Source organism: Mus musculus, chromosome 2 (genome assembly GCF_000001635.26).
Source record: "Mus musculus strain C57BL/6J chromosome 2, GRCm38.p6 C57BL/6J".
NCBI classification, from domain to species: domain Eukaryota; kingdom Metazoa; phylum Chordata; class Mammalia; order Rodentia; family Muridae; genus Mus; species Mus musculus.
The window spans coordinates 24,947,668-24,961,517 of NC_000068.7; the positions used below are offsets into that span (position 1 = coordinate 24,947,668).

General features: G+C 47.8%; 1 protein-coding gene across 2 annotated transcripts; it reads left to right on the forward strand.

Moving 5' to 3' along the window:
- The first annotated feature begins 2,109 nt into the window (after positions 1–2,109).
- Positions 2,110–13,203, forward strand: Zmynd19 (zinc finger, MYND domain containing 19). 2 transcript variants are annotated; one of them, NM_026021.4, is made up of 6 exons: positions 2,110–2,380; positions 3,806–3,865; positions 4,919–5,025; positions 5,569–5,709; positions 10,369–10,549; positions 11,251–13,203. In NM_026021.4, exons 1-6 carry the CDS (start codon positions 2,330–2,332, stop codon positions 11,392–11,394), a joined length of 684 nt encoding a protein of 227 aa, NP_080297.1. In that variant the 5' UTR covers positions 2,110–2,329; the 3' UTR covers positions 11,395–13,203. The 2 variants fall into 2 exon arrangements, with proteins under 2 accessions (NP_080297.1, NP_671708.1); NM_147179.1 differs by lacking the exon at positions 2,110–2,380 and adding an exon at positions 2,491–2,807.
- The last annotated feature ends 647 nt before the right edge of the window (positions 13,204–13,850 follow it).

Here is a 13,850-nt window from a genome sequence, read left to right on the forward strand (position 1 = left end):
CTGATACATGCACTCACAAAATAAATATGTATAAAAAATTGTGTTCAGCCAGGCAGTGGTGGCACTTGGGAGGCAGAGGCAGGTGCATTTCTGAGTTCAAGGCCAGCCTGGTCTACAGAGTGAGTTCCAGGACAGCCAGGGCTACACAGAGAAACCCTGTCTCGGAAAAAAAAAAAAATTGTGTTCAAATTTAATCTCCAATGAAACAGTACCAAAGGATGATGAGGTAATCAGAGTTCTTCCCTCAGGAATGGGTTAGAATTTTTGGTTGGTTTCTCTGTATAGCCCTGGCTGTCCTGGAACTCATTCCTTAGACCAGGGTGGCCTTAAACTCAGAGATCGGCCTGCCTTTGCCTCCCAAGTGCTGGGGTTGAGGAGTAGGGGTAGGAGGTGGGGAAGAGACATGGACTCGAAGTGCCACCCCTTCGAAAAACAAAACAACAACAAAAATGAAATTATCCAGTCTTAGATATTTTTGCTTTCCCGTCTCACCTGCAACAGATCCATGTAGCTCTGGCTGTCCTGGAACTCACAAAGACCCACCAGCAGACTCCGACTCCCCAGTGCTGGGATTAAAAGCACGCAATACCATGCCTGGTTTCCGGCTGGTGATCTCACTGATGAAGATTGGGTGGAAAGACTCACTAAAACAGACTGTGGGTGATCAGATCCTTTAACGATGCCAGCTACAGAGTGGACAGTTGACTCAATGGTTAAGAGCATTTGCTCCTGGAGCCAGTTCTCAGCACCCACATGGAGGCTCACAATCGTTAACTCTTGTTCCAGGCGACTTGACAGCTTCTTTTGGCCTCCACAGGCACTGCACCCAGGATACACATTCATACATGCAGGCCAAACACTAATACCCATAACCTAAAAAATAATAGTGAGGGAAGCTGAAATATGGTAGTGATCTAGTAGTAACTGAAGAATTAAAGAAAAGTCTATTTGTATCTATTATGTCTTCTTCCCTTAAAGGGAATAGCTTCTGAGCTCAGGGTGTAGCTATTTTTGAGTTTGGCAGATTAGTGAAGGCTAAATAGTTTGTAAAGCCATAATTTAGAATCTAATCTAACCCTACCTTGTGGCTACCTCATACTCATTCATATCAGCTTAAGAAATGTATACAATAGGGCATGAGGTGTGGTTGATTCCCTCTACAAGGGGGATCTCTTTGATCTAACAGGTCTCTCTTCAAGTCATGGGGATGTGTTGAATTAATGTTTTAGAGGAATATGCAATAAGACAAATGGTTTTATCACCAGGGAACGCACTTTGCATCATCCTAAGCATTCCACCTCTTACTAAAAAGCTTTCTCTTAATCATCACAAATCTGAAGCGGGTAATGGAACAGGTGCGTTTGAGCAGCAAAGCACCTGGGGATAATATTATGCACCAAGGGCTGAGAGAAGTTCTAGCTTCACTCGACAATCCTTTGCTCCTGGTAATTTCAAAATGGAACAATGAGAGGTAGAAACGTATGCAGATCCGTTGATGCCTGGGATCATCTTGAAGCAGGTGGAGCCTAGCCCTGAGTTCGAACTCTAGGCCTTGTCAGCTATGTCAGGATTCCAGACTACCAGGTCTCCCTTTTCCAGAGACCGATATCCACCCCAGTCTCCGGCTTCTTCCGGAAGGTCTTAGGAGACCTAAGGTGCATGGGTTCCAGGAAACACCCTGTAGGTACTCGTCGCTGCCCCGCAGGTTGATTCTGGAGACCTGGACCACTCACTCAGCATCCTGCTAACCGGTAACCACCGGGTAAGGACATACGTTCTACACTGTACACAACTCAGAGGCGCGAACGCAAGCAGCTAGTCTCAGGAAGAAGCTGCGACCTACTGCGCTCACTCCCGCGCCTCAGCGGTCTCTGCAGCGCGCACAAAGCTTCCCGCGAAATTGACGTTGCGCCGGCCGCCGCGCAGGCGCCGCCCCCGGCTCGCCCCTCCCCCCGCACTTGGTTCTTTTTCACTGCGCCTGCGTCTGTTTCCTAGTCCCATTGGTCACTTGGCCGCGGCGCGCCACGACCGGCGAAGGGCGCGTCTCGCGATTGGTCGGCCCCCGCCGGTGGGGGGTGTGTCCCGGTCGTGCCCCGCCCTCTGCTTCGCTCGCTGGGGTGCGCACGGTGGTGGCGGCGGCGCGTGGCAGGTCCGGCGGGCGCGAGGCGGCGGCGGTGGCCCGAGCCCGGCCCAGCCTCGTCCGCCCGCGGCCCGCCCGGCCTGACTCCGGCACCGGCCCGACCCGGAGTGCCGCGGCCTCGCTACGGCCCGGTCCGGTCCGGAGCCTCCCGAGGGAGCGGCTCCGCCTGCCGAGAGCGCAGGCCTGGCCATGACCGACTTTAAATTGGGCATCGTGCGGCTCGGCCGGGTGGCCGGGAAGGTGAGCGGTGTGGAGCGGCGGCGAGGCCTGCACGGGCTGGGGCACTAGGGCGAGCAGCTGCGCGGGCCTGCTTGGTCCGGCGCCGCCTTCCTCGCGGGAATCTTCCCCGCGGCCGGGGGCGCGCCCCTCGGCCTCAGGACTCGTGTGGGACTGGCTGGCGCGGAACAGTTCCTTGGGGTTCATCCTGTGCCTCCCTGGGCACCTGCCGCGGCTCCGGCGGCCGGGCTGCACCTGCGGTTTAAACGCGGCGGCCTCCCGCCGTGACGCTCTCGGCCCGAAGCTCTGAGGCGAGCGGAGCGGCCGGTCCGCAGTCCCCTTTGGCGGAGCGTTTTAACGTTGGCCACGTTCGGTCACTCGAGTCGCAGGCTTCCCTAGAGCACAGACGAGGAGCCAGGGTCCTGATCTTGGTAGGCTCCAAGACTCTCAGGTACTCCTCGCCTGGGCCACCACCCACCTCATGAAGCTGGGCTTCTTGGTGCTGTTCAGGAACTGTGGACCTTAAGTCTGTTCCACCAGTGGCGGCGGCTACTAGTGGGAGAGAGGAACAGACAGAAAGTAGAGGCAGGTAACTGAGATCTTAGAAGAGCTTCCAGGAAAGTAAAAGCAACCTGTCTTGAGCTTAGGAAAGGACTTCTGGAACTTTCTATTTCTAACTAGAGAGGGATGGGAGGCTTATGACTTAGAAATTATTTGCAGGAGCCTTGGGCCATTAAAGCTTTTATTAGGAGTATTTGAAATCAGGTGAAGGACTATCCAGTGAGCACGTGCAATATATCCAGCCTATTGAACAAACATCTCACCTGGAACCTGGATGATCTATCTTAATCCCATTCCCTTCCTCCATTCCACTAGACTTGTGTTTGACCGAGTTTCTGGATACCACTTGTCAGGGTCTATCAGGTGTAGATGGGCTCTGAAGCCTAATTACCCACGCTGGTACATGTGGTCATGTTTTGCTTTAATATACTGGATCTACTTTCTTTTTACTATTTTTCCTTTTGGGGGGGGGGTTCGAGACAGGGTTTCTCTGTAGCCCAGGCTGTCCTGGAACTCACTTCTGTAGACCAGGCTGGCCTCGAACTCAGAAATCTGCCTGCCTCTGCCTCCGAGAGCTGGGATTAAAGGTGTGCGCTACCACTGCCTGGCGTTTCTTTCTTTTTTTGAGGCAGGATCTTACTATGTGGTCCTGGCTGTTCGGGAACTCACAGAGTTCTGTCTGCCACTACCTTTGAGTGTTAGGATTAAAGATGCCACCATGCCCAGCTTGGACTGCACTTTGATGTAGGCTGTGCCAAATGAGCCTGAGCAAGGCCCCACTTAACATGTGGCTCCTTTCTTTCTTATTGGACAGTATTATAGATTCCTGATGTTATTGTTTCATAGGTGAATCTCATATGTAATTTTTGAAACATGATTTCTTTTCAGACCAAATACACACTGATCGATGAGCAAGACATACCACTGGTGGAGAGCTACTCCTTTGAGGTAAGCATTGCTGTTTGTTGCCCAGGAAGAATAAGAAATGAGTTTCCTCCCTTGTTCTGGGAGAACAAGAAGATACCCACTGATATTTATTTTATTTTTTATTTTTTTTTAAATATTTATTTATTTATTCATATGTAAGTACACTTTAGCTGTCTTCAGACACTCCAGAAGAGGGAGTCAGATTTCATTACAGATGGTTGTGAGCCACCATGTGGTTGCTGGGATTTGAACTCAGGACCTTTGGAAGAGCAGTCGGCACTCTTAACCACTGAGCCATCTCACCAGCCCTCCCACTGATATTTATGATCTTTAGCTCCAGAGCAGGTTGTGACAACCTGGACATTGCTGGCTGGTAGAGTCCGTTGTGACCTTCTTCACCCTGATTGCTAGTCTTTGAAAGCACACTGCTTTGCTGTGTTGATGATTGTGTGTCTGTTAAATCAAATGAGCACACTTGGGTGTAGCTATCCTCTCGCCTTTGCACTATAACCATGGAGGCCATCCTGCCCTCATTGTTCTTGGTAAAGAACTACCTACCATCTCTGGATGGTGGCCTGGTGGGGCGTGGGGGCAAGGTTTTGCTCCCCCAAGCCAGCTGTGAATATTTAAATCTCCCTGTCTCCATTACCTGAGTGCTAAGATTACAGATGTGGAGCATCACAGCCAACATGGGCATTTTCCCCCTCAATTATTATTTTCCCATGGGTTTATTTATGTGTATTAATGTTTACCTGAATATCCGTGCATGAATCACATGGTTGTGAGCCACCAGGTGGCTGTAGGGAATCAAGCCCAGGGTCCTCTGAAAGAGCAGCTAGTTGTCTTAACTGCTGAGCTCCCCGTCGTCCGTTCTGGACTTTTTTAAGGGTAGGAAAATTTAGTTGGTGTGCACAGTATTTTGCAAGTTGTTGATCAGGATGTGACCCCTGTACTTTTGGGGTCCTAGGAGCAGGATATCATCTGTACTTCTGGCATTTTTCTGAGCTGGATTTGAAATATGCTGAGAGTTAAAGGCTTTCCAACAGATGCACTCTGCTCTGTGCTTCTTCTCAGGCTCGAATGGAAGTAGATGCTGATGGAAATGGTGCTAAGATATTTGCATATGCCTTTGACAAAAACCGAGGAAGGGGCTCTGGCAGGCTTCTACATGAGCTGCTGTGGTAAGTATTTGTAACTGATAAGTCTCTCCACCTAAGCCCCATGTGAGCTGTGATAAGCATAGTATGCCCAAAAGCTAGAGAGCTTTCTACCCAAAGTAGTCAGACTAACGTTATCTTCTTTAAGTCTGGGAGTTTGTGAGCTTTGCCACTAACCCAAAGGAGTGACTAATGTACATATCACTTTAAACAACTAGTGGGATTTTGATGAGATGAGACCCATGGATCCTTCTGGTGAGTCATAGGTTACATCCTTAGAAACGGGGTCATTGATCATAGATGGGTAAGGTGGTTTGAAATGTTGGTATCCAAATGGGAAACTTAACTCTAGATAATTTTGTTGGTTTGAGGGTTCTCTCTATTGTCCTCTGAGGCAAGTTCCCTGTCTGTGTGGGCCATGATGATGTGCTTGGCTTCCTCCTGGTATGCCACTTCAGAATATGGGCCCAGTTCTGACCAGATAACTGGTATTCCTGTGTGGCTGGGTATTGATGCTTGAATAGAGGTGCTTGAGGCCTCACCCTCAAGAAAAATGTCTTTCCCTAGGGAACGACACAGGGGAGGTGTGGCTCCCGGGTTTCAGGTGGTACATCTCAATGCTGTGACTGTGGACAATCGCCTGGACAACCTGCAGCTGGTACCATGGGGCTGGCGACCCAAAGCTGAAGAGACCTCCAGCAAACAAAGGTGGGTCTTCTCTGGTCAGCACCTGATACTTGAAGGGCTGTCCCATGTTTCTGTGTTCCTGTTTTGTGCTTTTACTATGAGTGCTTCGGTACCTTGATACCCAACCCACCACTGGCCATGTGTGAGAATTCTTCTTCATGGGAAAGGGAAGAATCTTTCATTTATGTAGGTAGCCCTTGCTGTTTAGGACTTGCTATGAATACCAGACTTTGAAATCAGCAGTCCTCCTCCTGCCTCCCCTGTGCTAGGATTAAAGATGCATATATACCTCCATGCTTAGCCAGAAGGATTTTTATGATTAATTTTTGGGATTGACCTTGTAGTAATTGACTCTAAGAATATTTTAGCTGATGTGATGGAATGAGACCATGCCCCAGGACCACACTGAGACAGGGTGGGTCTCCTTTGGTGAATAGCTTTCCCTGAGCAGAGGAAGTAGTAGGACAGTGTAGTTTAGGGATGTGACCTCTTGGCTTCTCAGTTCCCTGTGGTCCTGAAAACAGCATTGTACAAGCTTTTCTATCCTGGAGGCCATGTTCCTACTAACCCTCAAACTCACCACAGTGAATTTCAGGAAGCCCTGGAGAGGTGCTGGAGGGACCAGCAGGAAATGATTAGGGAAATTTGACCTCATAGTCCCAAGCCACACAGGTATCATTGTTCTGCTCATAGGCGTCCCCTGAGGGCGCCTGGAAGTATCTGTACAAATAGCTTTTTTTTTTTTTTTTTTTTTTTTTTATTTTGGTTTTTCGAGACAGGGTTTCTCTGTGTAGCCTTGGCTGTCCAGGAACTCACTCTGTAGACCACGCTGGCCTTGAACTCAGAAATCCACCTGCCTCTGCCTCCCAAGTGCTAGGATTAACAGCATGCACCACCACTGCCTGGCTATATACAAGTTCTTTGTTTGCTTGTTTGGTTTTTTTGAGACAGGGTTTTTCTGTATAGCCCTGGCTGTCCTGGAACTCACTCTGTAGACTACGCTGGCCTCGAACTCAGAAATCCACCTGCCTCTGCCTCCCGAGTGCTGGGATTAAAGGCGTGCGCCACCACGCCCAGCTCAGTCGGTGCTCTTAACCACTGAGCCATCTCGCCAGCCCTGTATACAAGTTCTTAAGTCTTTTTTTTTTTTTTTCCTGAGACAGGGTTTTTCTGTATAGCCCTGGCTGTACTCACTTTGTAGACCAGGCTGGCCTCAAACTCAGAAATCCGTCTGCCTCTGCCTTTCGAGCGCTGGGATTAAAGGTGTGCGCCACCACGCCCGTCTAGTTCTTAAGTCTTTAAGCAACCTTCTTTGGCATTTACCACCTCAACGGATACTAATAGTATTGACAAGGTTGTCATTACAGACAGTGGGTAGATGTTTGTAGTGAATGTCTTCAGGTGATGCTAGTGCCCCATGTACTGTAGGGAGGAGATGTGCGAGTATGTGTCTGTACTTGATAGTGCTGGTCTCCAGGTCTTTAGAAGACAGGTGCCAAGCTGCTTTACTCTGGCAGAATGTGAAGGCAGCCCTAGGAGGGTCTCAGACCTCTCATCTCCTTCCTTTGTTGTCTACCTGATGTCAGAGGTTTTGAGTCTTCAGTTCTGTTTTCACCACTCCTGTCTGTCCATCCTTTCTTCCATCTTTCTTTTGAGATTTGTATATCTTGGGCTGACCTCAACTTGCTGTGTAGCTGAGAAACTGAGACTGATGTTGCCCTTCCTCCTGTGAGGCAGACATCCTATTCAGTAGGGTCCTGTGCTGAATGCTCTATTTAGTCTCCTGAACACACCTTATGATCATGATAGGACCACAGTTAAAGCCTATTCAGAAAGGGGCAGTTACAGTTCTAGGGGTAGAGGGCTGAGGTGTTTGGTCAGGTGGCCTGTTGGACCTTTTCTCAGCCAGTTTTCAGAGATAAGTTTGGTGGAGGCTGTGCCCTTCAGGTAGGTAGTAGTACATACCTTTTACTAGCAGAGGCAGGACCAGATTGGACCAGGATCCATGAGCATGTCTGGTATGCCAATGTAAGGGGAAGTAGAAGATGGGGATAATGAATGTGTGTGTTGGGAGGGAAGTGCTTGGTACTGTGGGCATTTGTGTCAGAGGAGGATGGCCAGTACTTGTGAGGGAGAGTGCGTTATTCATAAGGCTCAATTAAGCAGCTCCTGTGGAGAAATCAGCTATGCCTCTCCAAAGTCCCACACAGTCTGCTGCGCTCACCTGTGAGCAACCAGCAGTCAGTTTAGGGCTGTCCTAGTTAGGTTTCTGTTAGTATGATAAAATACCATGACCAAAAGCAATGTCACAATCTATTGTTGAGAGAATTAAGAGCAGAAATTCAAGCAGGAGTCTGGAAGCAGGAACTAAACCAGAGACCACTTGGGAGCACTGTTTATTGGTGTTCTCTCCATTGCTTGCTCAGTTTGCTTTCTTACACAATCCAGACCAACTTGTCTTAAGAGTGGTACTGCCCACAATGATTTGGTCCCTCCTATATTAATCCAGAAAATGCTCCACAGACATACACACAAGCCAGTCCGATGGGGTTAATTTCTCAGTTGATTTTTTTTTTTTTTTTTGTATTGTTTTGTTTTGTTTTTTTTCGAGACAGAGTTTCTCTGTGTAGCCCTGGCTGTCCTGGAACTCACTTTGTAGACCAGGCTGGCCTTGAACTCAGAAGTCCACCTGCTTCTGCCTCCCAAGTGCTGGGAGGAAAGGTGTGTGCCACCACCACCTGGCTTCTTTCAACATTTTGTTTTTAAGAATTTATTTATGAGCCAGGCATGGAGAGATGGCTCAGTGGTTAAGAGCACTGACTGCTCATCTTAAAAAAAAAAAAGGTTTTATTTATTTATATTATATATATATATGTGTGTGTGTGTGTCAGTACACTGTTGCTGTCTTCAGACACACCAAAAGAGGGCATCAGATCCCATTACATACAGATGGTTGTGAGCCACCATGTGGTTGCTGGGAATGAACTCGGGACCTTTGGAAGAACAGTCAGTGCTCTTAACCACTGAGCCTTCTCTCCAGTCCTCACCACTTTCCCCAGAACAGCCCATTAAGCTTGGAGCAAATGGCTTTTCTAGCCCAAAGTTCCAATCCCCAAAACAACCTGGCCAAATCACAGCAGTGTTCTCTCTGTTACTAATTTCTCTATTAGTTATTTTTCTGTGGTTGTGATAAGACACCATAGCAGAAAGCAACTTAAGGAAGAAAGTTCATTTAGGATATAGCTTGAGATGGACAATAATCTGCAATGACCAGAAAGCATGGAGCAAGCAGGAAGCATGACAGCTAGAGTAAAAAGTTAAGCAGAGAGCACAAAGTCTAAGTACCCCTAGGCTAGCCTGCCCATAGTGATGAGCTCCAGCTAGTCTGTACCTCCTAATCCTGAACCAGTGCTACGAACTGGGGACCAAGTGTTAAGATACCGCAGTCTGGCTGTATTTTTCCTTTAGACTGCGGGTGACAGGCACTTCTTCACTTAGCATGAGTCTCAGACTTGTTACAGCATTCAGTTGCTTCAGCCAGTTGTTTTGGCACATGCCTTTGATCCCAGCATTCTTAGATGTAGAGGCAGATGGATCTCAGGCAGCCTGGTCTACAGAATAAGTTTCAAGACAGCCAGGACTACACAGAAAAACTCTGTTTTGAAAAATAAACCAGCCGGGCGGTGTTGGCGCACGCCTTTAATCCTAGCACTTAAGAGGCAGAGGCAGGTGGATTTCTGAGTTTGAGGCCAGCCTGGTCTACAGTGAGTTCCAGGACAGCCAGGGCTATACAGAGAAACCCTGTCTCGAAAAACAAAACAAAAAAGACAGAAAAGTAAAACCAACTAAAACATTCAGTTACTTCTGACTGACTCATTTGTTTAGGAGGGATTTCAGAAAGGCAGGATAGCTGTAACCTCAAAGGGGAAGTAGTAGGCTAACAGGAGTAGTTAGTACTTAGTACTTCTTAGGGTAAAGGGCAGATTGAAGTCTTACTGGCAGCATCTGGTAGCCAAGCTTACCAAACTTGATGCCATGATGCTATGGTTTTGTTGTTGTTGTTGTTGTTGTTGTTGTTGTTTTTCTGAGACAGGATTTCTCTGTGTAGCCCTGGCTGTCCTGGAATTCACTCTGTAGACCAGGCTGGCCCCGAACTCAAATCCTCCTGCCTCTGCCTCCCGAGTGCTGGGGTTAAAGGCGTGAGCCACCATGCTCGGCACTATCTATGTTCTTTACTGGAAGATAGGATTAAAAAAATGTTGGGAGTTGTTGGGGGAGGGGAGGCATTATGTAGCTCTGGCTGTTCTGGAACAGTGTTGACCAGGCTGGCCTTGAACTCAAAAAGATCTACCTGCCTTTGCCTCCCCAGTGCTGGGATCAAAGGTATGTGCGCTACCACACCTGACTAGGCTTCTAAAAAGTTTTGGTTTTTGTTTTTTTGATTTTTTTTAAAAAAAAACAACTTAATTCTGTGTTTGTTTCACATCCTGCACCTCAATCCTGCTTAACTCTACCCCCTAGGATTTAACATTTTTAATATGGAGTACATGCAGTGGTGATGGGCAATCAAAACACAAGTTCTCAAAACTGGGCGGAACTTACTTGTCCTGGGGTCATGTCCTCTCTCCTTGTGCTGACCTAGTCAGGCCAGCGTGCACTGAGGCCTCTGCTTTCTTTCAGGGAGCAAAGCTTATACTGGCTTGCAATCCAGCAGCTTCCCACAGACCCTATAGAAGAACAATTCCCTGTCTTGAATGTGACCCGGTACTATAATGCCAATGGGGATGTGGTGGAAGAAGAAGAAAATTCCTGTACCTACTATGAGTGTCATTATCCTCCTTGTACGGTGATTGAAAAGCAGGTATAGTATGCTACACTGAGCCCTTGGTGTACACCTGAACACCTCTGCCCAGCAGTCTGGATGTGATATGATAGCTTGTCCCTGTAGACTCCTAGGTAGCATTGGGTGAGTCACTAAGGTGGCTGGCTCCTCCTTTTCTGTTGTTCCATCCAGACAGTATTTAATCCCTTCAGCCACAGAACCTGTATAGTTTTTATGTTTGTGTGTGTGACTTTTGAGACTAGATTTTTTTTTTTTTTTTTTTTTTTTTTTTGGTTTTCTGAGACAAGGTTTCTCTGTGTAGCCCTGGCTGTCCTAGAACTCACTCTGTAGACCAGGCTGGCCTCGACCTCAGAAATCTGCCTGCCTCTGCCTCCCAAGTGCTGGGATAAAAGGCGTGCGCCACCACTGCTTGACTTGAGACAAGATCTTAAATCTGTAAACCAGCCTGCGCTGGAACTCACTATATATATATATATAGATTAGACTGAGTCAGATATCACCACAGTCATCACAATCCTTGTGCAGGGATGACCGGAATGACCATGTCTGGCTTTTCTTAGGGAGAACAAGTGCTGGGGCTTTAATCCAGGGCCTTGCATGTAGACCATACACTGAACTTCATTCCTACATAGGGTTTTATCAGGTTCTTCCAGATACTGAGATAGTAGTTTTCATACATTTCATTAGTGTAATATTGAAGCCACTGTGTACTCTTTCAGCTTCGAGAGTTCAACATCTGTGGGCGTTGCCAGGTGGCTCGATACTGTGGCTCTCAGTGCCAGCAGAAGGACTGGCCTGCCCACAAGAAGCACTGTCGGGAGAGGAAGCGTCCCTTCCAGCATGAGCTTGAGCCAGAGCGATGACGGGCTGAAGAGCTGCCACTGCTGCAGGTTCAAAGTTTCCAGCTCCTCATGAGCACAGCGGAAGACAGACTGTCAGTTGAACCTGGAGGTGCCAAAGAAGCCAGCAATGGATCCAGAGCAGCTGCCATAAGACCTCACAGCAACAAGCAGCCTGTGGGGACAGTGCCCCTCCAGTTTTCACCTCCAGCAGAGACAACAGGGAGGCTCCCTAGGACCTTTCTCATTATTTATATGTTAATATGTTTGTAAACTCATGTACAGTTTTTTTGGGGGGGAGGCAAGGGGAGGGTTAGCAACTTCAAATAGAATCATTTGTTGTATTCCTCAAATGGTAAACAGTCACCACTCAGCTAGAGACTGTCGTGTAGTCAAGCTTCTCTCTTGGACAGTGGGGGGTGGGGGGGTTCCCACTGAGAGGCTTGCACAGAGTCATGTCTAAACAGGCAGAGTAAAGGGGTAGAATCATCCTCGTGGCCAGTCTCTGCTCCTCAAACCCCTGTTGTTCAGCCTATTTCTTTTTTTCTGAGATAGGGTCTCTCCTGGAACTTCATATGTAAACCAGGCTAGCCTCGAACTCACAGATCCACCTGCCTCTGCCTCCTGACATGCCTGGTTCAACAATTTTTGAAAGGAACTAATTATAATGAAACTGGTTTTAATGAATGGACTGGAAAGACCTGCCATTATTCCAGGTTGGCCTGTGAGGAGCAGAGAGTGTTAGCAAGGTGTGCAAAGGAGGCTCTGTTCTCTCTGGTAATAGGTGTTCTGGAGTGTTCCAGTAGGTTGGCTACTTGTCTTAGTTTCTATTGCTGTGATAAAGCATGAGCAAAAGCAACTTGGGAAGGAGGGATTATTTCAGCTTACTGTTTCACATCGCAGTCCTCTGAAGGAAGTCAGGACTAGAGCTGATGCAGAGGCCATGGAGGACTGCTTACTGTTTGCTCTTCATATCTTGCTCAGCCTAACTTCTTGTAGTGCCCAGGATTGCCAGCCCAGGGGTAGCATTGCCCAAAGTGAGCTAGGCTCTCCCAAATCAATACTTATGAAAAATCAGGACAGAGTAGTAGGGCCATTTTCATAATTGTCCTCTCAAAATGACTTGTTTGTATTAAGTTCACATAAAACTAGCCAGCAAAGTACTATATATCCCTATGTTGGTAAATTTCAAGCACACGTTCAAGCACAGAGACCCTTGGAGCCAGTAGTAAGCTGCTGCCCCTGTCCCAATTGTGGGTTGGAATAGATAGTGTGATAGACAGCCAAAATGAGGCTTCATTCACTGCTGAGCTGTGGTTCTCAGGATAACTGTTCTTTGGGGGATTCACATGTCTGAGGGCTGTTTTTCATTTGGCATCTTGATCACTGCAGAAGTGAATTCACCATGGCTGGAATCTTACCTATCTCAGGGTATGGCCTCTCTTGTTCAAGCTTTCTACCTGACTGCTGACCTCGGCAGCTCTCTGGCCTGGTTGGTCTGCAGGTGCCTGTTAAACCTTTCCCTATTGCAGCATATCTATCACAGTCTTGATTTTCTGTGAGTTAAACGCTGTCTGGCTCAGCACAGCCCTTTGGTAGCCTTAGACTTGTAAGTTCAGCTTCTATGGCTGTTTTTGCATTTATGCTACACAGTGGCTTAGAAGGGAAGACAGCTGAAACTCAAGATGGCACCATTCCTTGAGTGTTTAAGCTTGGAGTGTTGCTATGATAGACCTGCATCAAGAAACTTCCTCCTTTCAGTTCTGAAGGTTATGGCTTTTTAGTTGGGATCCCTACTCAGACCCCATGTTGAACATCAATCTGATCATTGGGAAGGGGAGAGATATGTATATATTGTAAAGTATTGCTACAGGCAGCAGCTGACTCATGCCTTCAATGTCTCCACTTGGATAAACTACTTTTAAGAGGCCAGAACGGTTGTTGTAAAGGGTCAAGTTTCTTGGGATGAACCATTTAGACTACAAACTTGTAGTGATACTTGCTTGTATCTGAATGACCAGTGTAGCACTTGATCCTGTCGTCCCCTCACCAGCAGAGGGTGCTTTACTGCCAGCTCTGCATCAGAAAATTCCACCTAGAGACTGACCGCACAGGGATGGACAGCTGACCTCCAGGCATTGCTGGTAAAGGTTCTGGTATACCCTGGGCTTGCCTGTGGGTTTTCCCCATCAAATCTGCACATGCTAGCACAGCTGCTGCTGTGCAGTGAGATGGGCTCCATCAGGCCAATCTGTTGATGCTTACTCCCCATATCTGTTACCATCCCATTCTCCCTTCTGATTATCCCTGCCTCTTGTTCTTTGTAGCTGTTCTATGAATGTTCTGGTGGTTCAACGATGGGACCCTTAGTCTTAAAATAGTATGTTGGGCTACTTGGCCTTGGAACAAGCTACTGCTGGAGGGATTGGGGTTTTTTCAGAATTCCTTAGGTGCCACCGCTGCTTCAGCTGCCAACTGGC

What these genes read in the sequence shown, in the direction of transcription:
- Zmynd19 (NM_026021.4), top strand. Translation starts at nt 2,330, where the DNA reads ATGACCGACTTTAAATTGGGCATCGTGCGGCTCGGCCGGGTGGCCGGG. An exon ending in TCGGCCGGGTGGCCGGGAAG is followed by an intron (nt 2,381 to 3,805) that starts GTGAGCGGTGTG and finishes ATTTCTTTTCAG; the next exon opens with ACCAAATACACACTGATCGA. An exon ending in GTACGGTGATTGAAAAGCAG is followed by an intron (nt 10,550 to 11,250) that starts GTATAGTATGCT and finishes GTACTCTTTCAG; the next exon opens with CTTCGAGAGTTCAACATCTG.